The sequence below is a fragment of the Ananas comosus genome, unplaced genomic scaffold, assembly GCF_001540865.1.
Source record: "Ananas comosus cultivar F153 unplaced genomic scaffold, ASM154086v1, whole genome shotgun sequence".
Taxonomy (NCBI): domain Eukaryota; kingdom Viridiplantae; phylum Streptophyta; class Magnoliopsida; order Poales; family Bromeliaceae; genus Ananas; species Ananas comosus.
Window position 1 is genome coordinate 1 of NW_017891123.1, and position 24,742 is coordinate 24,742.

The window sequence follows — 24,742 nt, forward strand, 5'->3', positions numbered from 1 at the left end:
CCTGTGGTTTAATATTTATATACCCCAAAATGAATAATAAAAAGAGAAAATTGAAACCACAAGGTACTAACTTGATATAAAAATGAAACCATAGGGTACTAACTTGATACACTTGAAACCACATGGTACTAAAGTGAGAAAGTGCGAAACCACAGGGGGGCATTTGAAGTTTCCCCTTGATTAAATAAATTTCAGAAAGTGAAATTTTGAATTTCACTTTCGGACTGCCAAATTCCATTGAAAAGAACAACAGTGCAGAAATCAAGTTTAGCGTAAATAAAGATTAAAGACTTCCACCTGATTTTTTTTGGTTACTTCTAGCTTAAGCATGCGCTAATAGGAGGCCGGATGTATCCACATTTTAAATAGGGGAACCAAGGATCCCGAACCTTCTAAGGAAATTTTGCATACTTTTACCATATTATTCTTTGCACTAATGTCCTTTGTTAAACCAGAACGCAAATGGCCACTTAACAAATGATAAATTCAAAGTCTCTTATGTGGCGATGAGATGACAATTATGTAGGACATTTTTGTCCAAGTTGGAGGAACTCAAACCAAAAGGGGAAAATATTGCAATAAAATAAAAAGGGTAGGGACCAGATTGTAACTATCAAAAGCACAGGAACCAAAATGAGGCTGCACTAAAAGGTTGAAGATCCCCGATAATTTCCCTTCATGAGGCACATTACAAATTGCTAACACAAGGAGCAGGGTGATCGTCAAAGATTGGAACAAACAAATATAATGGAAAAGACTTACCTGCCCTTTGGGTTTGTGCCCTTGCGAAACCAAAGAAGGATGGTATCTTCGGCCAGTACATCCTGGTCATACAAAGTCCTCACAATTTCAGGAAATAGCTTCATTAGTTTTGCATCTTCATAACACTGGATCTGAATTTTGTATATAAGCTCTAGTTCCAGTTTTCCATTTGTACAAAACGCATTCAGAAGTTTGGCCCATGTTTTCACCTGTACAAGCAAAAAATAGAAACTCAAGAGACACAACATAGCACAACAGGAAATGCAAGAATATTAAGATAATTTATAAATTTGGGGATCTCGGGGAGCACCTTGAAGCAATCTCAATCATTAAAAAGTGTGCAAGAATAATGTTTAATTCAAATTTTGTTATGATAATATATTCCAATATCCAAATTCATATTATCTTAAACATGACAGCGAGACAACATTAAAGTCACATGATAATGTATCTCAATATCCAAATTCCATATTATCTAAACACTACAGCAAGACGGTATTAAAGTCAAACATCCGCTATTATCTGAATGACATCTTATATTCTAGATAATTCTATCACCTTCACCTGCAAATTTTCATTGGTATTTATTTTCTCTATCTTAAGTCATATTCGTATATCCCAATGTCAAAATTTGTATTATTTTTGTCTAATATGTAATAAGGCCAATCAGTGTCTCATGCATAGCACGAGTTGCCAGCAAGTTGAATCAAACCCACGCAAACATTAAAAAAACATTTTATGCCAACAATAAGATGCAATTACATACAAGAAACCAAGTTGAATAAACAAAATAGGGTTAGTTGCATTGGCTGGCCACCGAACTTTTATCAAGGTTTCACTTTGCACCCTAATCTTTTAAAATGAACTTATGGCCCACGTAATCTTCTAGAAATATACAAAATCTGATGTTGATTTTTACTGATGAAGAAACAATACGAATGCCAGATAACCGATTTCACTCACATATGCACAAAAGAAATGAATTAGAGCTTACAATTTAACAAAGCGAATAATTATACCTTCCGTAATCAAGCTCATATTAATAGCAAAATCTTTTTCAGGTGGAAAGGAACTTTCTTATGCCAAATTTCTTGTCAAAAGAAATTGACTAAACGTCCATAAGTCATCTTTCTCTCACTGAAGTGAACATCAAATGATGAATGAAAGATGCCAATTTGGCAAATTATTAGAAGTTCAGGGTACATTATGCTCACTTTCAAAGAAAAGGGGCCAAAGTGAAACTTTCGCAAATGCTCATGGGCTACTAGTGCAATCAAACCAAACAAAATAACACTGCCAGCTGAAGCTCTAGTATACCTAAATCAACATATTCAGTAACAGGCTTAATATAGACTACATTCCTGTGAAAGGATAATTAAATATGAGATGGTATTCGATGGTAGAATTGGGTTACAAGCCAACATCAAGACAAACGTCTGCTAACCAATGTATGTCTCTCTAGGCATAATTTCCATGGCCTATTAGCCTAACATGAAGATCAAAGCTAATCATTGTTCCTGAATATAAGTTTATAGCTAACATTTCTAGCTTTCCTTATCATTCATTAGGCTCCACATCCATTACTAGCTAATGCCCTCAAAGGGGGCATGCGACAGAGCCAATTAACATATTCAGCCAGATGATGATGTTGTTTTGAGAGGAAACAGAATTGAGTAGTGATTCCATGATGCATAAAAGTTCGATATTGTGTGCAGGACAGCAGAGGGGACTGCTCGCCAGCAAGGAAGAGAGGGGGCGGAGGGCTGCCTCTTTCTCTGCCGTGCAGAGAGCAGAGGGGATGTCCTCCGGCCTCTCACTTAAAAGTTGGGGAAGGGGAGCCCCCTCCCTCACCTGCTGGGTTGTAGGATTCACACACACACACACACACACACACACACAGAGCATTTTGGTCCGAAATTCTAAAGGTGGTCCATTAGCGCAAAACAATGAAAAATTGGACTGAAGTTGCAAGGTAAGTAGATTTATCATGCAAAAACACCTTTATCATGTAACATTGGATTCCCACTAAATTCACTATATTTATTCCTATCTTTTGCATGTGCATCAACTTAGTGCATATGCACTACGTTGTAGCTTAGCTTGCTTGCAGGCTAGATCCACTTTTAGAATGTCGTACATTAGTATCGTCTATATCATCTCATTCTCTCATCTTATGCTAGTACTAAACAAGTCAAGACAATTTTATTTGAGCAGACACAGATCAGAATGAAAAATAGTGTCTTTCAGGCTAAACCTAAACTAAGCTAGACCTCCCTTTCGCACCATGCTTCAATTTCGAACCTCAGCCCAAACCAGCTTCTTGTTATTTATAACTCAAATCAAACTTTATTAACAAGAAAAAAGGAAACTAGCTATTTCACTGTTCCTGCAAAGAGCAAAATTTTTCAAACAAACCAGTGGGAGAAACGTAATGACTCGCCAAACCATATTATACAACATAACAGCTAGGAAACTAGTTATATTCCAATATGACACCTGACAAATTTCAAGAAGTCCTCAAGTTTTACTTCACTAAAATACTTCTAGACTTAACAAGTCTAAATCTAAGTAGCAAAGAATTTCTATCAAAAGAACTTTAACGATTTCATAATCTATTTCATACTGTCAAAAGAATCCAACTTCTAGTAATCAGAAAGCATTGTCTGCAATAATAAACTTTAATCTTCCTACAATTTAAAAACGGATATTAAAGAATGAAAGAGTTGATCAAAACTTTAAGAAACTATAAATTTTTTATATCCAAACATAGATAAAAATAAGAGCTAACATGTTACAGGAATTGATGAATCATGTTAAGTAAGAGATAACTATTAACAGGATAACAAGAAAATATTATAGTAGCTCTAATCTCTGACACAACCCAATACTATCGCTATGATAAGGCAAAATAAAGCTGCAAAAAACAGAAAGATCTTGGGTAATTGACGAAGTTTATGCCTTAGAAGTGCTGGCAATCTAAAGATTCCAATTAACAAGTGCAGGTGAACTAATTGTGAGGAAATTTTCAGAATTTCTCAGGAGGGGTAGTTTCATAATTGTGGAAGGAACAAATGATACTAGAGTTCTAATTGTTGTCACAAGATAACTGAACTTTTACTTCCAATGTTACAAGCCAAGGTATAGTACCAGACCACTATTCAATAAGTTTTCTCAAGAGGGGCATTTCACATGTATCCTTCTAGATATAAACCTCGTGTAACATGTTTAAATGTTAAATAATTCTACACAAGCCCCAAAATTTTAAATTCTCTATGTATGCCCCCGCTGTCAATTTCCACTAGTTTTATCAAGTAAACTGAGTACAGCAAATAGACATGGACACATTGGCTGGTTGAACAAAGAAATGACATAGCCGCATCACATATATATCCATTGGAATTTGGAAGTCTATCACATGCCATCAACAAGATAGAGGAAGGAAGGAGGCATCTAAAGTAGGTATTTTCGTCATTTCAGTCAAAGAAAGTGTATTGTCAAGCTAGATAACCCCAGGGTTATTCATGATAGGTAACTCCCAATTGCGATATTGGAATATTCCAAGGAATAAATGAGATGAACACTTCAACAGAAAAAAAATAAACTCTTTTCTTCCCAAAAAAAAAGGTGTAAATACCAATCATAAACTTGCCTTCTATACCTCAAAATTGTAAGTTGGTTTCATACGAATGCCCTTGTATTTTGAAGTAGACACTGGCCTTAATCTACCATACACCTTAGCAGCACAAGTTCAAGATCCTAATACAACCATTGAATGCTTTCCGTAATTATATACAATAGCCAGAGATTACCTGACGAACTACAGCATTAGCATTCTGCTGCTGGTTTTTTCCAGACCACTGAACAGCATCCATCAACACATCCCACAGCATGCGCACGACATCCACATCGGGAAACTTAGCATCTTTAACCTGCTGTTTCACAGCCTCTATGACTTCAGATACGTCAGTCTCTTCTACTATTTCAGTTGTCAGTGCTGATTTGACCTCCTTCAGTTTGACTTCAAACATTTTCTTATCATTGTACTCAACAAGAGCGGTCAATCCTTCCTTGCTGGACTCATATATGCAAAAAAGTTAAATAATTTCAGCTTTTACACTCAAGGGGGAATGGTGAACTCTCCAATATATAGTGAATTTGATTAATTCAACATTCTAACAATCTAAGCAATCTCTGACATTCTTCAGGTTCTGTTTTTGTTATCTATGATGCATAGATGCTTCAATTTTAGTTGCCATATCCGTATCGGATATGTATCAGAAACCGACACTCACCCAGTATGTGTCCGATACTTCGTTGAGTATCCAACATTTTAAATAATTAGAAAAATATACAGATACATGAGGGATACTTGATGGATACACAAGGGATACTTGGGGGATATAGGGTTGGCACTTTTCTGGTCTAATTAGTAATTAGGGATGAAATGATTGTTAGGTAGCTTGGATCCAAAATCTTATTATATACATTATCTCACTTTACATTTGGATGACACCTGCATCAACCATCAAGGATTCATACTTGAGAAAACTCAAGATTAATATTACTCTGATTGATTTAGTTTCTTGATATATCAAAGCTTGACTATATATACGTCTTTGTGCAAGTTAGTGAGTTCATTTCTTTATGTTATTGAATCATCTTACTTCATATTAAAAGTTTTACTATATAGTGTTTCCTATAATAACAATAATATATTAATCAAAAATCATTTTTCATTATCGTATCCCCCACATTATATATAATAAGTTTTTTGGAATTCGTTGTATCGCTGTATCCGTGTCGTGACATATCCATATCCCGTGTCCGTATCTGTGCAAACTAGTTTGTTATGCTTGAATAAAACAAAGTACAAAAGCTAGGCAAGTGATCATCACCATTTTCTTAAACCAATCCTTTAGATTAGAAAATAATAATAATAATAACTACACAATATCATATTTCTTCCATAGGTGGATGTTCATTAGATGGCAGTGTCTTGTTGCCAGACGGCACTTTGTATAGTCGTCAACCATATAATGAGAATCCAATAAAAGAAATGGTTTTCTCAACCTTCAAGCACTTTTGTTAGCTTTAAGAATTCAACAAGGCAAAAGCTGGGATTTGAAAAATTACCTAAAATGCTCAGAGAAAGTTTCAGAGGAGCGCTTTACAGCTGGGAAGAATTCAAGTAGATTATCCTCCATTTTGCCTCTCTTCAAAAGAGATATAAGATCGTCGAAAGTGTTGTCCTTGAGATATTCCTTGAAAAAATAGGTAACAAATGAAAGCACTAGCCCCTTGGCAACAAGACTATCCTTGAGCAATGGCTGGAACACAGTCTCAGGTGGAAGGCCAGAAAGCTTCTGAGAGAATGTGAGAGCCGTAAAGATAGAAAGCTTCTTCCTCTCATTCTCCTCAAACAGCTCCAAAGATTGAAGAAATCTGCGCATAACATTTTCAAGGTTCTTTATCAAGAATGGCCTCCTGCGCAGGATCTTCTGTATGTAGAGAACAGATGGCAAGATAGTTTCACGCTTTGCCTCACAATCTAGAACAGAATATGGGTGCCTCTCCCCTTCTTCAGGCTTTATAGTGCCAGTTTGAGTACGGCCACCAGTGAAGACAACCTGCAGTTAAGAAAACAGCTTAACATTATTACAATGATGAAAAGCATTTCCAGAAATATGGAGCCTGTCCAACTGATTTAAAATATCTTTAAGACCTGTAGGTCATTTTCAGTTTCATAGTTCATGTTACAGCACCAATAACATGTTTCAACTCCTGAGCTATGTTGCGCAAATACGGATACAGGGATATGAATACGACACAATACGGATACGGCGATACGACAATTCCTAAAACTTCTAGGATACGATACACGGGATATACTTGAATAAAATTTTATTTTAAATATATTTAAATACATGTTGATTGTATGTAATGATATATTGAGGATAATCGGGGTATCTGAATTGTATTAAGGAATATATTTTGATATACATTAACTTGCATAATTGTTTTACATATGTTCATAAAAAAAATATAATCAATCGTACGAAAAAATAATTCAAAAGTATTAACCAACTATCATCCAACTTGATTAAATGATAACAATAAATATTTAGTCGCACAAACTAGATAATTAGCCATGAAACATATATGTCTGTTTAATTTAATAGAAGAAAAAAAATCATTCTCTATGGCCTTTGTTGATTAGTGCTAGGTTGACAAATTAGATGAAAGTAAAAGAGAAGTGGTGAAGGACTAAACCATAGCTTAATACTATGTGGAGATAGAACGAGAGAGAGCACCTCCAACCATTCAAAAGCAAAAAGATAGAAGAAATGACAAATTGAAAAGATATTGACATCTTTCTCTCTTTTTCTTATTTCCAATGGGTTTGGATGTGAAAAATTTTGAACTCCGATCATTTCAAATAAAAAAAGAATCCGGTCGTATCCCCCAGTGTCCCCCCGTATTCTTCCCGTATCCGAACCGTATCCAATATTTTTTTATTTTTAAAAATGCCGGATACTTTATTCCTATATCGGACATGTATCAGGGGTGCATCGGTATCCGTACGTATCCAATACGAGTACAGCATAAAATTTGAAGTATCCATGCTTCATAGCTCCTGAGAAATTAAGTAATATTTTTATCAAAAAAGCATAATTACAAGTCTGACATTAGGACAAATTCAGCATGGCTAAAAAGTTATGTATGCAGCAAAAATTTGGGAAGGCTGGAAAAGAAATGAAAATAGCTCGGTTCATTAAAATAAGCATACACAACATAAGAATATAAAAAAAAATCTAGAAAATAAGTATGTGCTTAAAAATTTCTACAATATGTTTGAGTAAGAAACGATAAAAACAAAACAGATAATTTTTACAAGATGAATAATGGTGAATTATAACTAGTTCTCACAGTTTTCTGTGATTCTCTTGACAACTTAAACATACTAGCGAATAATTCAGAAAATTAATCAACCAAAAAAAAGTTCATGAATTTTTAAAAATTTCAGACATGTTGTGACGATGTAATAATATCCCTTCAGGGAAAAGCTTCAGAAGAGGTGAGCTACAAATTTTTAAAAAAGGTTTAATTTACTGTAAAGTATTGCTTTAAACAGTTTTTTGATTGAAAAGTCATAACTTGCCTTGGCCCTTCATCTCAAAGGTACAGGCCTCATATTTCAACTTTAGCACCAACAAAGAAGCTATATGTTTCAAGCACCAACTGTTGAAACAAAAAAAAAAAAAAAAAAAAAAAAAAAAAAAAAAAAAAAAACACAACTATAGACTACTATACTCTATTACTCTTGTAGCTATCTATAACCCTATATTAAACCTCGATTTCTTATCCAACGTGGCGCGACCTCCTTCATTGGCTCTTTCTTGGCTCTTTCTCTTCCAATGGTGGTTTTTCTAGCACCCATCTCGAGATTAAATTAATTAATTCAAGGTGCAATATTTAATTACATGCACCATATTCCACTAATGAGTGGATTTTGTAACTCCAATCTACTCCCCTCCTTCATTAATCCTTCCACCCCGCACTAATTAGTAGGTTTTGTAAGTCCAATCCACTTCCCTCCTCCATTAAACCTTATTTTCCATGCAAAGAAGAATATTATTATCTAATCTCCCATCCCAAACTCATTTCTCTCTCTTTCATTGCGTTAACGAAGATGATGAGGACGATGAAGAAAAAGATGACGAAGAAGAAAAGCATGTGAAGAACGTTGCCTCCTTCGAGAAGCATCGTCCAGCAAAGCCAAGCTGCGGCCTATATAAGTGCCTACTGGGCTGATCCGCGCCAGGGCCCCTACTAGCCGTGAACCGCTACCTCCTCGCGCGGCTCACGCGTGCCCACAACTCTGCCGAGGTGAGCGGCGTCTTGAGCCTCCTCTTCAAGCGGACGCTGCGCGGGAGCTCGCTTCTCGAGAATCGCAAAAACTTCTTGGTAAATCTAAATTGTTTGAGAATTAGGATTTCTGTGGTTGATGTGATGACAAGACTATGTCAGTTTAAATATCGCAGTTTGGTGATATAGATGAGTTGTGTGTTCATAGGTCGCAATGGTAATCCAGAAGTGACTCGGCGCAGGAAGTAACTACCAGCTGAGGATTAAGAAAATGTATGAGGTTTTGATGAGCAAACTTGCATGGATCAAGAAGTGCTCCAAAAAAATATTAGTTTTCTTTTTAATTAATGTTTTTGTTTTATTTTCATCCTATGACCATTTTTTTGAGTAAGCACTATTGTGGATAAAATCCCTTTCGTAGATTAAAAAGTATGATTTGGAGACTAGAGCCTAAAATCTCATCCAAAATTCTTCTAAGCCAGATATGTTAACTTATTATTTGTATGTTTCATGTCCTTAATTTGTTTTGATGCTTGGACAGAGATACTTGATTCAACTAGAGCTAGCTTTTTTTTATCTTTCACAACGGAATGTTCAAGAGACACATAATACGATAAAATTGTATGTTTCTTATTGTATTTCAATGATTTTAAAAGAATTATAAAAGCTTCTAGCTATAATTTTATTTTTTTATCGGTTGAATTTAGTCATACAAATTGGCTGTACTTAACATGATATAACTTTCTATACATCAATAAGCTGTAGATATAAATTTTATTAAAATTTTAAAATTTTGCTTCTATTACCTACCCGCTGCATCGCACGGGTCCCTACACTAGTATATATTATTCACTCCAGCGAAAAGTGCAGAAGAAAGAAGTTTATCCGAAAACATACAAAATTCATGTATACTAGAAAATAAAAGAAATGAATGCAGAAGTATCAAGGTTACCTCAAAAAAGGTATCGCCGTAACGTGAGAAGTTGAGATCTGAGGATTCGATACTTTTGGCAACAAGTTCCTATCAGCAATAGCATACTTGTTAAAAAATAGAGGCAAAATAAAAGCAAACAACAAACGCAAGAACAATTATCTAAATTACATAAGAAGCATCATCAACTAGATCAATTAATATTAAAACCTTTCAAACAACAAAAAAAATCATAAAAGAAAACCAAACTACCTAAAAAATCAAGCCATATAATAGATAGTAGGTAAATATAGATTTGCCATACCCTATTAACAAATTTCAACCCCAAGAAAACATGTACCTGAAAGCTACGTACAAAAATGTCATTTACAGAACAAAGAAAACTAGTACTAGAAGACAACTTCCTCCTTGAAAAAAAAAAAAAAAACTCAAACAAAAAAAAAAGGGGATAATTCCCCAACTTAAGAAAAGGAGGAAACTACACTCTCAAGAAGAAAATATGATAACTCAGACTCTCTGGGAGGATATATGATACACTTGAATAGAGAATTTTCAAGGGTTAATGTAAAAACGCCTCAAAATAATTGAACTTGTCCTACATCCTTCTTGCTAAAATTGCCATATGAAATGATGAGTCCTAACAGAAAATGAAATCAATCAGTAAGCTTACCAGATCACCAGCATTATCCAGGTATATCTGGACCACTGCATCCGCAAAAGCTGCAGGGTCCAAAGGAGCTGCTATATTCCGTTTGCGGGTCTTAATCCGCGCGCCGCTGCAATTGCCGATATGGAGAAAAAAAATATGGTAAATTAGACTTGACAACAGGTGAACAAAAATAGCAGATCAAAGAGGGCTATAGTGAAATAGACATATGTGCCAGATAAACTTTTAGGTAAACCAATCAACATGCAAATAGAAAGGTTATGAAGTAATTTATTCCCAGGAAAGAAAAACACCTGCACAATGATTCATTAATTTGTTTCACTATCCAACAAGATAGTACCAAGATTCCTGTCCTGAGCTTTCGACCATATTAACACAAGAAAATGACATTTGCAAAAGGCAGCTAGCTCACACAAGGAATGGCAGTAAAAGGAAGGAGAGAGTTACATTGGAATTGATAAGGAGCCAACAAGGGAAAAGGTCAATCACATTAATTGGCGGGATTCATTTGAATTAGAAAGAGAAGTTATGCCTCCTGTAGATTGGCTATGTGGGGTTTCTTGTGATCAAAGAAAGTAAAGTAAAAGAAAGGCTGCTTCTTCAATGTGGTAGTAATGAAGAGAGGCCCAACTTAGAGTCATAGAATATGGTAAAAGAAATTAGAGATGAGGGGAGGTGGAGGAAAGATATGCCGCAATATTGGTTTATGTAAGTTCGAATTGCTATGCAACCAAGTCGAATGGATAACGAACGTGATACCAGCAGCTTACAAGTAAGCAAGGACAGTAGGTGTGACTATGCAGCTGTAGGCTGGACATGGTAAACAGCACAAGGAATAGAGCGGTAGTAAGGTAATAGCGGCTCGACAAACAACATGGTTTTTTAGTAGGAAACAGGAAGAGAGAGGGGGGGAAATCAGCCGATCCAGGCAGATGGGGGGAAAGAAGTGAGTGTAAGCAAATCCAGGACAAAGTGAGAAGAAGCAGCTTATCAAAACACTCATAAAGCTCAAAAAAATCCCTTAATGATTTATTTCACCCTAAAAGATCAAAAGTAAAACCACCGCAAATCTGAAGTCAACCAGATCATCCGAAATGAAATAATTCGAGCTCATTTCGAGCCCAGTTCATTATATAGTTGAGGCAGGCACACCTGTCACTTAAACATTACTTGTAGGTTTGTTCGAGGCATACATAGCCAACCAAGATCCATTCCTTACACTGTATCCAGTGAAAGAGTAAATAGCTTCCTAAGTGAAAATATTAAAACCATTCGTGGAGGAAATAAGGAGGATTCAAACAGGTGACCTGGCATGAGCTAAAGAAAATTATCCCCACCAGGCAAACACCCAAAATCTGAACCACTATTTACAAGCAGTTTACATAGTATAAAACAACAAAATAGAAAGCTTTTTCAAGCCAAGTTCATCTCAAGCTAGATTCATTTAGCAAATCAAACTTGCATCCTAGCTCAAGCTTGCTTTATTTAATAAAAGCAAGCTCGAGCCAAGCTTAAGCAGCTTGCTAGCCACAAGCTTTTTGGATACCCTTAGTTGTGGCTACATAAAACACACACATAAACGCCCCAGCTCAAATAAACACAACTACTCAAATGATTCAAGGAAAAAAGAAAAAAAAAAAAAAACACAAAGTATTAGATCAAGCTATTGTCCCCTAGGCACTCTTCGCTACTGCTTAGTCTCCTTAGCACACACGTAATGCAGCATTAACATAATGAGTTAGCAGAAGTCAAAATCTTAAAAACTTTAGCTCACTTGGGAAAAAACAATTTGGCAGAACTTTCTAGCAAGTAGAAAAGAAATAGACAACTTTCTAAGTTGCCTACCGATGATTAGATCCAAAAAAATACTTTGAAAAATCAAGTAATATCCATATAACTATTAATGCAAGTAGAGCCAATTAGAAGATCAAATACTGACAAAATATCAAATCATGGAAATTTCACTTTCCGGCATCCTCTCACAAGCCAAAACATATATTGACAAGATCTCAAAATAACAGTGCGTCCAACAAATTTGAACAACTAAATGGCAAAGCTTCCTATATTAACTCAGTCACGAGGAATACGACACATGTACAGCTTGTGAATAGGGAGTTACATAACAAAGAAAAACAGAAAATAATATTTAAGTCCCCGAATCTACACAAGCTAATGATTTTAAGAAATTGAATCAAACAAGTTGCAAAAGCATAGCATATGAAGCGACTGCCACTCAAACAAAAAATTTACCATCCGGAAGGAAAAGTAGTTTCCCGAAAAAGGCTTTTCCAGATTTCACGAAAAAAATAGTGATTTGTTTTCTGAATATTTTATTCAAAAAACAAAAACTAGGAAAAAGGTTGTTTTCGATGAAAAACTTTTTTCATAGTTTTTCACGCGGGAACCCAAACACCCCCTAAAGCAATTCAAGGCAAAGTAAAGCAGAGCCATTGTATATCAGGCAATACACAACAAGCTTTTCTCTTCTACTTTCAAGCGACCATCATCGATGATTAGCATAAAAATCGCATCGAGAAAAGCACAAATGAACAGAATAAGAGATCTAGGTGCAACATATCTTACCCGAGAGTTGGTCTCTCCTTAGAGCTGCGAAAAAATGAAGAAAATTAGATTAAACAAACATAGATAAGATAAAGAGTACACGATGAAATCAAAATATGCTAAATCATATCTAGCTCTATCTGATCCATCTGTAAACCATATCAGAAACAATTCAAAATCCAACTTAGTACTAAGAACATCGATGAACAACGATCAAAAGAAAGAAAGAAAAAAAAAAAAAGAGAAAAAAAACACCAATATCATAGATTTAACCAAAAACAATAGAACGATCAAAAAGGGATCTTTTCATGAAGACAAAACGCATATAAGAGATCGAAGAATCGATTAGGGAATTTGTTATTGGAAGCAGTATTTTTTTCGTAGATCAGCTTAACTGAAACGCATAAAAAGAAAAAGAAAAAAAAAATCGTAGATCTGTCGACGAGTATGGAAGAATTTACCTCATAAACCAAGACCAGGAGGAATCTGAAGGACCGAGAGAAAGAGAGGAGAGACCTTGAAGATGCGGCGTCAACGGAGAGAGGAAGGAGGAGGAAGGGGAAGGGGAAAGGGTAGGGCTCGACAAGAGATGATAAATGTTTGCGACTTGCGATGACCACGGTGCCACGAGTAGAGAATTGTTCCCCGTGTTTGGTTCGCCACGTCAGCCGGTTATCCCATTCAGTTCGCGTAGGATTGAAGTACGGAAAAAAATTAAAACGCAATTATTATACCTTTCTCTCTCTGATTAAACTTATCTCATTTTGCACAGTATAATTAATTGCAACATATGATATATTTTAGGCCAATTTGCATTAAAAATTTACAAATTTTGAGCTTTGCATTTTTCAATTTTGCAGATTCGGTCTGAATTTTCAGCAAACTGACCAAAATACCATTATACATTTTTCTCTCTCCTTTTTTTTTTCTTGCGTTCTTTTTTTTTCTCGCCGAAGAAGTCAGCACAGGCGGAGGCGGAAACGACCCCCCCTTTGCGCCAGCGACGTCGCCCTCGCCCGATCTAGCGACGTCGCCGGCGACGAGCCCTCTTCAACCGCCTCCCCTGCCTCGGCCTCTCCCTCGACCCCTCCTCCTACCGCATTGTCACGCCCCGAGCTCCGCCTATTTGATCGGATTCGGGCACATCAACGGGCGCCGAACGGACAGCACCTCCCTTGTCCACCCAAGGCTCTAACAACAAGTATAATTAAGCAAATCAAACAACAAAATTGCAATTATACGAGACTTGCTCAAGGGCAAGCAACATCAACCGCAAATGAAAGCAATCTAACTATTACATTCATACATTATAACTTGATCACTTTCAATCAAATACAAAGCTTGTACATTTGCTTTACATTTATTCATCCAATTTACGTAACCATCTCTCAAATGAATTAATTACATTTCATATACAATTTACATTCATCGACATGATAGATGAAATACACATAGGGTGGCTCTATACACAACAATAATCCGCTACCTAGAGCACGATAACCATGCCACGAGCCACGATCGCCCCGCTCGCGCTAGAACCTGCATGGTTAGTAGGATGAGAACTACAACAAAGTTCCCAGTGAGTTCGGCCGCTGACCTCACCGCCTTACCCACTAGGTCTATTTAGGCATAAGTATTTCAAAGAAAAGAAATAGCAAATCATACTAATGCTAATACTATGTCTGTAAGAAAACTGTCAACAGATAGATGATCATATAAATGATGAATATGCATGCATGCTCTTTCTACAATTTAGCTTGGCTTTTACTCAATTAATCCGGTTAACCTTGTTAACCCCAATAACTCACAACCATAAATTCCTTAATAACGGGGGACTCGAACCACCTTGGGGACCGTCTTCAGGGACCTCTCTCCCTATGGTGTCAATTCCGGAACACACTGCTTGAGGGGTAGCTACCTCCCTCAAGCCAAAGACTCAATGTGAGTATCAATCCAATCCTCAACTTGAGGATGTATAACCACAAGCCACAATGCCACAATGTCATAACGGGTTTCCACCTTGTCGTATATGCCACTCTCTAAGCTACACTTGCTATAATGCCATAATACTATAACAGGTTTCTACCTTGTCATATATGCCACTCTCTAGGCTACACTTGCCATAATGCCACAATTAGTTAAATCTTGTTTAACAATTCATCTCTCGATGTCAATCTCATTGCTAATGTCAATGTCACCTTTGTTTACTATTATCATTGTCACACCCCGCCCCGAGACCGCTACCAGTTTGGCACGGTTCGGGCGCGTCGGGCAGACCGCCGAACGGACAGCACCTCCCCTGTCCGCCCAAGTCTAAAGCGACGAGATTGTGTACATCAAGTTCCCAGGAAAACACTTGAATATATAGACACAATCATACAACAACTGGCGAGAGCATAAACAGTTCTGAACAATACGAGAGCAAGCATCACAAGTAGAATCATATAAGTGAATAAAAGAGAGAGATACTACTATCTATTACATCACATTTGGCATTCAACATTTACATCCATTCATCCTTTTTATTTTACACAACGTGATTACATTTAAGCTTCCAAAAATGAATACATAATCCTCTCACATGTATATAATGCTAGCTATCCAAAATACATCATGTCATCTATAACCATGCACACGAGGGTGCTCTAGTACAATAGGAAAACTCTACTAGCAAGCTAGGGCGCTATTGTCACGCCCCGAGACCGCTACCAACTTGGTCCAATCCGGGCGCGTCGAACAGACGCCGAACGGACAGCACTTCCCCTGTCCGCCCAAGGCTAAACAACAGGATCATGTACAACAAGTTCCCAGGAAATCAACTTGAATACATACATGACCAAAACAATAGCGAGGGCACAACCAGTGCCGAACACTACAAGAGCAAGCATCACAAGTGTAAACAAGTGAATAAAAGAGAGATATAGCTATCTATTACCTCACATTTGACATTCAACATTTACCTCCATTCAACTTTTAATACAACTTGATTACATTTAAGCTTCCAAAATGAATACATAATCATATCACATATATATAATGCTAGCTATCCAAAATACATCATGTCATCTATAACCATGCACACGAGGGTGCTCTAGTACAATAGGAAAGCTCTACTAGCTAGCTAGGGCGCTACGCCCTTACCGCGATCACCTGTCGGCCCGCTCACGTGTGTACCTGTACCCCAAAATCACACGGGGTGAGAACTATATAAATATAGTTCCCAGTGGGTTCGGCCGCCGACTCCGCCGATCTTCCCACTAGGTCTAAGCTGGCACAAATAGATAGATAGAGAGATAGATAGATATTGAACTGCAACTATGATCTATTGTGCCATCAAATGCAAAGAATGCATGCAACATCATTTATCCTGCTAGTATGCTTTAACAATGAAATATACACAACTACAACATAGTTATGCAGTGTACTATGTCTAATCATGGTATGAATGCGGATCCACTTATGCAATTCATGTCTTTATCCAATCCACTAGGCTACCCCGCCCTTGTCTCAAATCACATAGGTGAAGGACTACCCCGCCCTTGTTTCACCCGTCCCACAACTCTAACACTATAGGTAAGGAGCTACCCCGCTCTTACCCGACTCAGATCTCAAGTCCTATAGGTGAAGAGCTACCCCGCTCCTCGCCTAACTCATGACTCAAATGCCTAAGGGCAAGAGCTACCCCGCTCTTCGCCCCGACTCTAACTCAAACTCATAGGTCAAGAGCTACCCCGCTCGTAGGTAAAGAGCTACCCCGCTCATAGGTAAAGAGCTACCCCGCTCATAGGTAAAGAGCTACCCCGCTCATAGGTAAGGAGCTACCCCGCTCAAATCTCACAGGTGAAGGGCTGCCCCGCCCTCCGCCCGACTCACTTCCCAGTCCAATGGGTGGGGAGCTACCCCGCTCGTATTCCACCCGATGAGCTACCCCGCTCGTGAGCTACCCCGCTCGTGTGACAACTGAGGATACCCTGTCAACTAGGTTAACCATCACTTGATAATCCACCTATCCCTAGGTCCATGTCAAGTGTTTCAACCATATCAAATCTCAATGGCACTCACCTAGGTCTAAGCAACTCTAGGTTCCACAACACTAGGTTTAATGTCAACCTATGTTTAACAACATTATATTAATGCCACTCGATCTATCCTAGGTTCACGACACTAGGTTTAGATGCCACATAATCTCCATAATTAACAATAGGTTAACATTCATTTCATCTAGCATATATGTTCTATAAGGCCAACATGTATCATAATGCTAATATGCCATTATCAACTAGCATGCAATCCATTCATAATGCTACATGCATACAATCTCCATCACACTAGTTCACATGTCACTAGTTTCATTATCAAGTCCAAGTTCTTTATTCTCTTATCATCATAGGATCTCATGTCTCAACCTTAATCATCATGCATTCTAGATTTAGGTGTCAAGTCTATAATACTACACAACTAGACATGCATTCGAGGAAAGTAGAAATGTAACTATACATATATCCTATAATGCATAAGAACCATATATATGAAATATGATCAACTATTTTACTCGGACATAGAAGGAAGCCCGATTGCTTCGGATAGACACCCCCCACCTTTTATAGCGTTCCGATTGCTCGTCGTCACTTGCAATCGGCCTCCCGCGGCACACGCCGCTCGGCTTGACCCAATCCGCGCGCGACCACCAAACGACCTCCGATCCGCGATCCGAAAATTAAAGGTCTTCGGTTTATTGTCACGATGCTTCAAATCCGTTTCTACGATGTTACGACGTCGCCTCGGCCCTCCAGGCGGAAACGAAGCCTAAACGTCCGTTTCTTTAATAACTTCGCACTGGCTCGACGAATCGCCGAACCGTCGCTTCCAACGCGTTCAGTGACCTATCAATTAGGTTTCCAGAGGGTCAAATTAGATCAAACCCTCATATTTTCAAAAATTGCATTTCGAGCCCTAGGTTTATAACTAGGCAAGAATTAACTAAATTGATCCTAGATTCTAGCAATAATCATCTATTTAGCATGCTAGAATTCCATTAAAACCATTTTTAGAGCATAAGGATCAATCCTTAGAGTTCTACCATTAAAGGGTTTTGAAGCTTACCTCTCAAGCAAGCTCCAATGGAGAGGAAGAAGATGAAGTTGATGAAGATCAACTTCCAAGCTTGCTTCTCCACCAAATCCATCTATTTTTGGGAGAGATCTAGAGAGAGAAAGGGAAGTGTTCTCTCTCCCTTTCCATGTATGCGTGTGTGTTGTGTGTGTGCGGGTTGTGTACGCACGGTTGAGGGAGAAGAAGAAGGGATTAAGTCCCTTTTACACTTTAGTCCCTCAACAATTACACTATTCACTCTAGGCAGCTCGAAATCTGATATCTTTCGCCGGAGCTCCCTGAATGTCCGTTTGAGCTCAAATTTGACAGTCATGTTCGGTTTAACGTACTGAACAAGAATATATCTTAAGTTTTCAGTTTCGACCCCGTTTGGTCACCGAAAACTGTGCCGAACTGCAATCTTTATCAGATGGCTTTCGGATTTTATTTCTCACTCTACGTGTGTCAGAAAAATATGAAACCTTAAATCTAGCCTCATAAAAATATTTCTGACTTGTCCTCCAATTTTCATAATTTTCTGAGACTGTACATTTTCTGCTAATTTATCTGCCCCGTTTCCCACAGAAAATTCTAAATCTTCTGTTTTCGCTCCGATTTCAGCACAGGTCATTCCCAACCTATATTTCACTTCTCTAAATCCAATAAAAATAGTATCTCATACTATTTTTTATTTATTTCTATTTTTTTATATTTAAATCCGATATATTACATTACACCGCAACCTTACCGGAACCATTCAAATGGCTCTCCAACCAAATGGACACCGTAACCTCATGATTTTAGAAGTCCGGTACCTTACATTCTCCCCTCCTTAAAAGGAGTTTCGTCCTCGAAACTAACTCACTTCAAACCCAATTCACACCTCAACTCGACGTATCGAGCGACATAGGGTTCCAATGCACTTTTATACTCCGGGGTGGCCTTTCACTCATTGGAATCATCCAAAGGCCCACCACAGAGGATGTGAGACTAGATTCACTCACTTTTGCTAAGCGTAGCTCCGAAAGTGCATTACGAGTTTCCGTCATTCTTGGTGGTAGCGCAAGTCGAAGCTCAACAACTCTACGCGCTCCAACACCATTCACCATTTGGCATGCAAGAACTCTTCTTTGCATTCACTTTCCCCCTCGGGGCATTCCGATTCGATCACCAACATTGCTCAAAAGCAATATCATGGGTGCTTCATCCAATCGCGGGTGATCTAACCACATTCGGACCTTGCTCTACTGCGAGATGGCCTACCCCGGCATATCTCGACTTCCAATCCATAAAAGAGCGTTATCTTCAAGTTCTCCAACATAACCCAGCCTGCCTGGGCAAGTTTCACACTCAGGGACCGGTCTCTCTTGCCAGGGGACCGGTTGCCCCGGGCTGCGCAACCCTCAGCCTCGGGGCAACCGGTCCCTCCTTCCTGGGACCGGTCCCCGAGAGCAAGCTTGCGCAGACAACGTTCGGGAACCGGTCCCTCCCTCCTGGGACCGGTCCCCGAGAGCAAATCTGCCAAGTGCAGATTCATGCACCATTTGCTCTCGCGGACTCCATTCCAAAGCACTTTTGGTGCATTTGACTTCTTCGGCTTTTCCGAAGCACTCCCACTCGACAATTTGTCGACTTTGAGCGAAATCCAACTCTCGTATTTCGAGAATTCACTTCCTTACTCCAACTCATCATTGGGCGAAATTCTCATTGGAGAATTCGCACACACTCCAACCAGGAGTAACCACGACCCAAACCACTTCAAATCCTGAGGTTGGGCTACAACTGCACTCTCAGTGTATCCTCGATCCCATGATCTATCACGTGGAAGTCCACGTTCTCGGGTCTAAGCTCTGACTACCGTCCTGACCATAACTCTGCCCTACCCCGGGGTCGCTGTCACCCACAGCTGACTGCGCCTGTCCATAAGGTCCAGGCTCCACAGTCCACGAGTGGTCCAGGCACGGATCGTCCTCAAGCAATACCCGCAACCGTCGTCTCACACGACACGCTCACCCGAGCAACACACGTCACTATAGCGTCACACACTACGCCCAGCAATAGGCAACACTGCCTATACACACCGGTCAACCACCGATCTACTTTGGTAGGCGACACATCATCTCAACTCATGCATGCATAGGTAATTATACCGACTCATATCCTGGTCCCTACTATACTTGTGCATTAGTAGTAAATGAGTATAAGCTAAATGCATGCAACGCCTAACTCAATGTCATGCAGGAGTATATGTATATGCCTCAAACAAATCATACCTGCCATGACGTCGCGTGCCTCAAACTCGGCAGGTTCCTCGACTTAAGCGGCGAACACCCGGCCACTCGGAGCCGACCGGGTCGCCTCGAGCTGACGCGGCGCCCTCGCAGGTCCCGCGGATACGGTAGTAGGCGTAACCCCGCAAAACTGCCTCGGAGTCACTGGGGCGGATGCAATAGACGGGACAGGCGGCGATCCCTCTGGACACTGACGGCTCATATGCCCCGCCTGACCACACCTGAAACATCGCCCCGCCCGATGCTCACAATTTCCTGCGCGATGCTCCCCACCATAGATCACACATCGCACAGCTCCCTGGCTCTCGAACTGTCTCCTCGGATGCTTCGGGGGCTTCTTGGAACTAGACTGTCCCCCCGAGCTACCGCCAGGTCGTTTCTTCCCCTTGTCTTTCTCGAACACCTCGCGCTCCTCTCGCACGTGGGCATCACCATGCTCCGCCCACAATGCTCGATCAAAAACCTCGGCAAAAGTCGTGAGCTTAAACAGCTGCACCGCTTTATATATCCACGGCCGAAGTCCCCGCAAAAACCACTCGGCTCGATCTGCGTCATCCTTAACAACATCTGGGACGCAGTCTATGATATGGGAGAACTCCTGCTCGTAGTCCGCCACGGAACGATCCCCCTGTCTCAGTTTGCGGAACTTCTCCTTTAACTTCCGCTTCTCGGTGTCGGGGAAGTAATTTCCAAACATCTCCCTCTTGAACTCCTCCCAGAGCATGGGTTGAAGGTCAGAGGGTCGATCCCGCTTCAACCGCTTCCACCACACCTTCGCCGCTTTTCCAAGGCAATGGGTGGCGAGATACACCTTGTCTTTCTCGGAGGTATAGAGATCCTCAAAAAGTGTCTCCATTGAGTCAATCCATGACTCCACCATCAACGGCTCCACTTTCTCCCCTTCAAAGATTGGTGGGTTGAACTTCTTGAGTCTGATAAGAGCCGTCAACGAGCGCTCTCGCTCCATCTCCTCGGCCGCCACATCGGGTATCGCCGAACCCGAAGCTGCCGGAGGAGCACTTGCTGGCGGGGGGGAATGCCGCCATCGGAACCGCCGCTATACCCTCACCCTCAGCCACATCAGGCGCGTGCATCGGGGGTGCGGGCGGGTAACGACCTCCAGTCGCCATCGCAGCCACCGCTGCCATTTGCCGCTCCAAGAGCTCCTGGAGCCGCTCAAATCGGGTCTCCTGGCACTGCACCACATTGGTCAATGCGGTCACTTGCGCCCGTAACTCCTGCACCTCGCTAGGCCCAGCTGACCCTGGCGCCTGGGGAGGTCCAGCCTGCTCTGACACCTCCGAAGACGGTGCCGGAACAGATCTGCGCGTGTAGCGTCTTGGGGACACTAGTTCCTGCAACGCAATAACCGGGTTAATTAACTTAACCCACCAACTCGCTCGCGATCACAACTACGCGACTCAACGTCGCAAACTAGGCGGAAGCACGTAAGTGTACTCATTCTAGACTCTCGGCGTCATGTTGTCGGCCGCCCAACACTACCACTTCGAGCCAAGAACTCATACCACTTGAATCCATCTCTAGCCACGACTAGAGACATACAATCACTTCGACCCAATCGATCAACTCCCGCCACCGTATAGGTCCACGTTCCACTCACGCACCTATAACCTTACGGTTTCCCAACCTAAGGGTCCTCTAGGTCAATCCTAGACTCTCTCTCTTTACTTGCTCTTAACTTGCTCTGATACCACTTTTATCTGTCACGCCCCGAAACCGATACCAATTTGGTCCAGTTCCGGGCGCGTCGAACAGACGCCGGAACGGACAGCACCTCCCCTGTCCGCCCAAGGCTAAACAACGAGATTGTGTACAACAAGTCCCCAGAAAAATCAACTTGAATACATACACAATCGATAACTAACAATAGCGAGAGGCACAATCCAGTGCCGAACACTTACAAGAGCAAGCATCACAAGTGTAAACAAGTGAATAAAAGAGAGATATAGCTATCTATTACCTCACATTTGACATTCAACATTTACCTCCATTCAACTTTTAATACAACTTGATTACATTTAAGCTTCCAAAATGAATACATAATCATATCACATATATATATAATGCTAGCTATCCAAAATACATCATGTCATCTATAACCATGCACACGAGGGTGCTCTAGTACAATAGGAAAGCTCTACTAGCTAGCTAGGGCGCTACGCCCTTACCGCGATCACCTGCCGGCCCGCTCACGTGTGTACCTGTACCCCAAAACCACACGGGGTGAGAACTATATAAATATAGTTCCCAGTGGGTTCGGCCGCCGACTCCGCCGATCTTCCCACTAGGTCTAAGCTGGCACAGATAGATAGATAGAGAGATAGATATATGAAAATAAACTGCTACTATATCTATTGTGCCACCAAATGCAAGGAATGCATGAAATATCAACATCATAAGCCTTATCATGCTAGTATGCTTCAACGATGTAATGAATACAAATACGACATAGTTATGCAATCCACTAACATATACTATGTCTAATCAGGGTATGAATGCAAATCCACTTATGCTATTCATGTCATTACCCAATCCACTAGGCTACCCCGCCCTTGTCTCAAATCACGTAGGTGAAGGACTACCCCGCCCTTGTTTCACCCGTCCCACAACTCTAACACTATAGGTAAAGAGCTACCCCGCTCCACGCCCAACTCATGACTCAAATGCCTAAGGGCATGAGCTACCCCGCTCTTCGCTCCGACTCTAACTCAAACTCATAGGTCAAGAGCTACCCCGCTCATAGGTCAAGAGCTACCCCGCTCATAGGTAAAGAGCTACCCCGCTCAAAGGTCAAGAGCTACCCCGCTCGTAGGTAAAGAGCTACCCCGCTCAAAGGTCAAGAGCTACCCCGCTCGTAGGTAAAGAGCTACCCCGCTCATAGGTAAAGAGCTACCCCGCTCGTAGGTAAAGAGCTACCCTGCTCATAGGTAAAGAGCTACCCCGCTCAAATCTCACAGGAGAAGAGCTACCCCGCCCTTCGCCCGACTCACTTCCCAATCCAATGGGTGGGGAGCTACCCCGCTCGTATCCCACCCAATGAGCTACCCCGCTCGTGTGACAACTGAGGATACCCTGTCAACTAGGTTAACCATCACTTGATATTCCACCTATCCCTAGGTCCATGTCAAGTGTTTCAACCATATCAAATCTCAATGCCACTCACCTAGGTCTAAGCAACTCTAGGTTCCACAACACTAGGTTTAGATGCCACATAATCTCCATAATTAACAATAGGTTAACCTTCATTTCATCTAGCATATATGTTCTATAAGGCCAACATGCATCATAATGCTAATATGCCATAATCAACTAGCATGCAATCCATTCATAATGCTACGTGCATACAATCTCCATTACACTAGTTCACATGTCACTAGTTTCATTGTCAAGTCCAAGTTCTTTATTCTCTTATCATCATAGGATCTCATGTCTCAACCTTAATCATCATGCATTCTAGATTTAAGTGTCAAGTCTATAATACTACACAACTAGACATGCATTCAAGGAAAGTAGAAATGTAACTATACATATATCCTATAATGCATAAGAACCATATATATGAAATATGATCAACTATTTTACTCGGACATAGAAGGAAGCCCGATTGCTTCGGATAGACACCCCCCACCTTTTATCGCGTACCGATTGCTCGTCGTCACTCGCAATCGGCCTCCCGCGGCACACGCCGCTCGGCTTGACCCAATCCGCGCGCGACCGCCAAACGACCTCCGATCCGCGATCCGAAAATTAAAGGTCTTCGGTTTTCTATTACGATGCTTCAAATCCGTTTCCAGGACTTTACGACGTCGCCTCGGCCCTCTAGGCGGAAACGAAGCCTAAACGCCCGTTTCTTTAATAACTTTGTACCGGCTCAACGAATCGCCGAACTGTCGCTTCCAACGCGTTCAGTGACCTAGCAATTAGGTTTACGGAGGGTCAAATTAGATCATACCCTCATATTTTCAAAATTAGCATTTTTGAGCCCTAACATGCAATTACCCCCAAATAATCCAAATTAAATGGAGCAATATGCTAATAATGATCATTAGAGGCTACTAGAACCCTTAAAGCTAAGGATTAAGCCAAATCCCAAAAGCTTACCCCAATATGAACGCCGCAACGAAAACACGTCGCTCCAACGGGCGCACGAAAGCTCAATCCGTCGCCTCCAACGCGTTCGCAAGCTCGATCTCCACCAACGCCGCGAATTTGGGCGAGAAATATAGAGAGATGAGAGAGATATTTAGAGAGAGAAAAGGGAGAGTTTCTCTCACTACACCATGAACGTATGGTAGTGGTAATGGTGGTCGGCTGATGGAGAGGGAGAAGCCTAGTAGCTTCTACTTATAGTCAACCCTCAATAGTAGCATACACTATTCACATCAGGCAGCTCCAAATCTGATATCTTTCGCCGGAACTCCCTGAATATCCGTTTGAGCTCAAATCTGACAGTCATATTCGGTTTTACTTAAAGAGTCCAAAGAAATTTTAATCTTTCAGTTTCGACCCCGTTTGGTCACCGAAAACTGTGCCGAACTGCAATCTTTATCA

The 24,742-nt window shown here is 40.6% G+C and overlaps 1 protein-coding gene and 1 long non-coding RNA gene across 3 annotated transcripts; both read right to left on the minus strand.

Moving 5' to 3' along the window:
- Positions 1–634: 634 nt before the first annotated feature.
- Positions 635–13,443, minus strand: LOC109704663 (basic leucine zipper and W2 domain-containing protein 2-like). Of its 2 annotated transcripts, XM_020225426.1 has the most exons (8): positions 13,250–13,393; positions 12,810–12,833; positions 10,230–10,335; positions 9,581–9,649; positions 7,345–7,396; positions 5,896–6,389; positions 4,572–4,833; positions 635–971 (listed from the first exon to the last, which is right to left on the minus strand). In XM_020225426.1, exons 3-8 carry the CDS (start codon positions 10,268–10,270, stop codon positions 759–761), a joined length of 1,131 nt encoding a protein of 376 aa, XP_020081015.1. In that variant the 5' UTR covers positions 10,271–10,335; positions 12,810–12,833; positions 13,250–13,393; the 3' UTR covers positions 635–758. The 2 variants fall into 2 exon arrangements, with proteins under 2 accessions (XP_020081015.1, XP_020081016.1); XM_020225427.1 differs by lacking the exon at positions 7,345–7,396 and having other exon boundaries at positions 13,250–13,443.
- A 10,045-nt stretch (positions 13,444–23,488) lies between these two features.
- On the minus strand, positions 23,489–24,601 carry LOC109704662. Its single transcript, XR_002214454.1, has 2 exons — positions 24,293–24,601; positions 23,489–24,104 (listed from the first exon to the last, which is right to left on the minus strand). It is a non-coding gene; the product is annotated as an uncharacterized LOC109704662 (long non-coding RNA).
- Positions 24,602–24,742: the final 141 nt, after the last annotated feature.

Bases quoted from the DNA above. Each gene is read 5' to 3' on its own strand.
- LOC109704663 (XM_020225427.1), bottom strand. The intron at 9,650-10,229 runs GTAAGCTTACTG...TATTGCTGATAG, and splicing joins TGGATAATGCTGGTGATCTG to GAACTTGTTGCCAAAAGTAT. The intron at 972-4,571 runs GTAATCTCTGGC...TTGCTTGTACAG, and splicing joins CTAATGCTGTAGTTCGTCAG to GTGAAAACATGGGCCAAACT.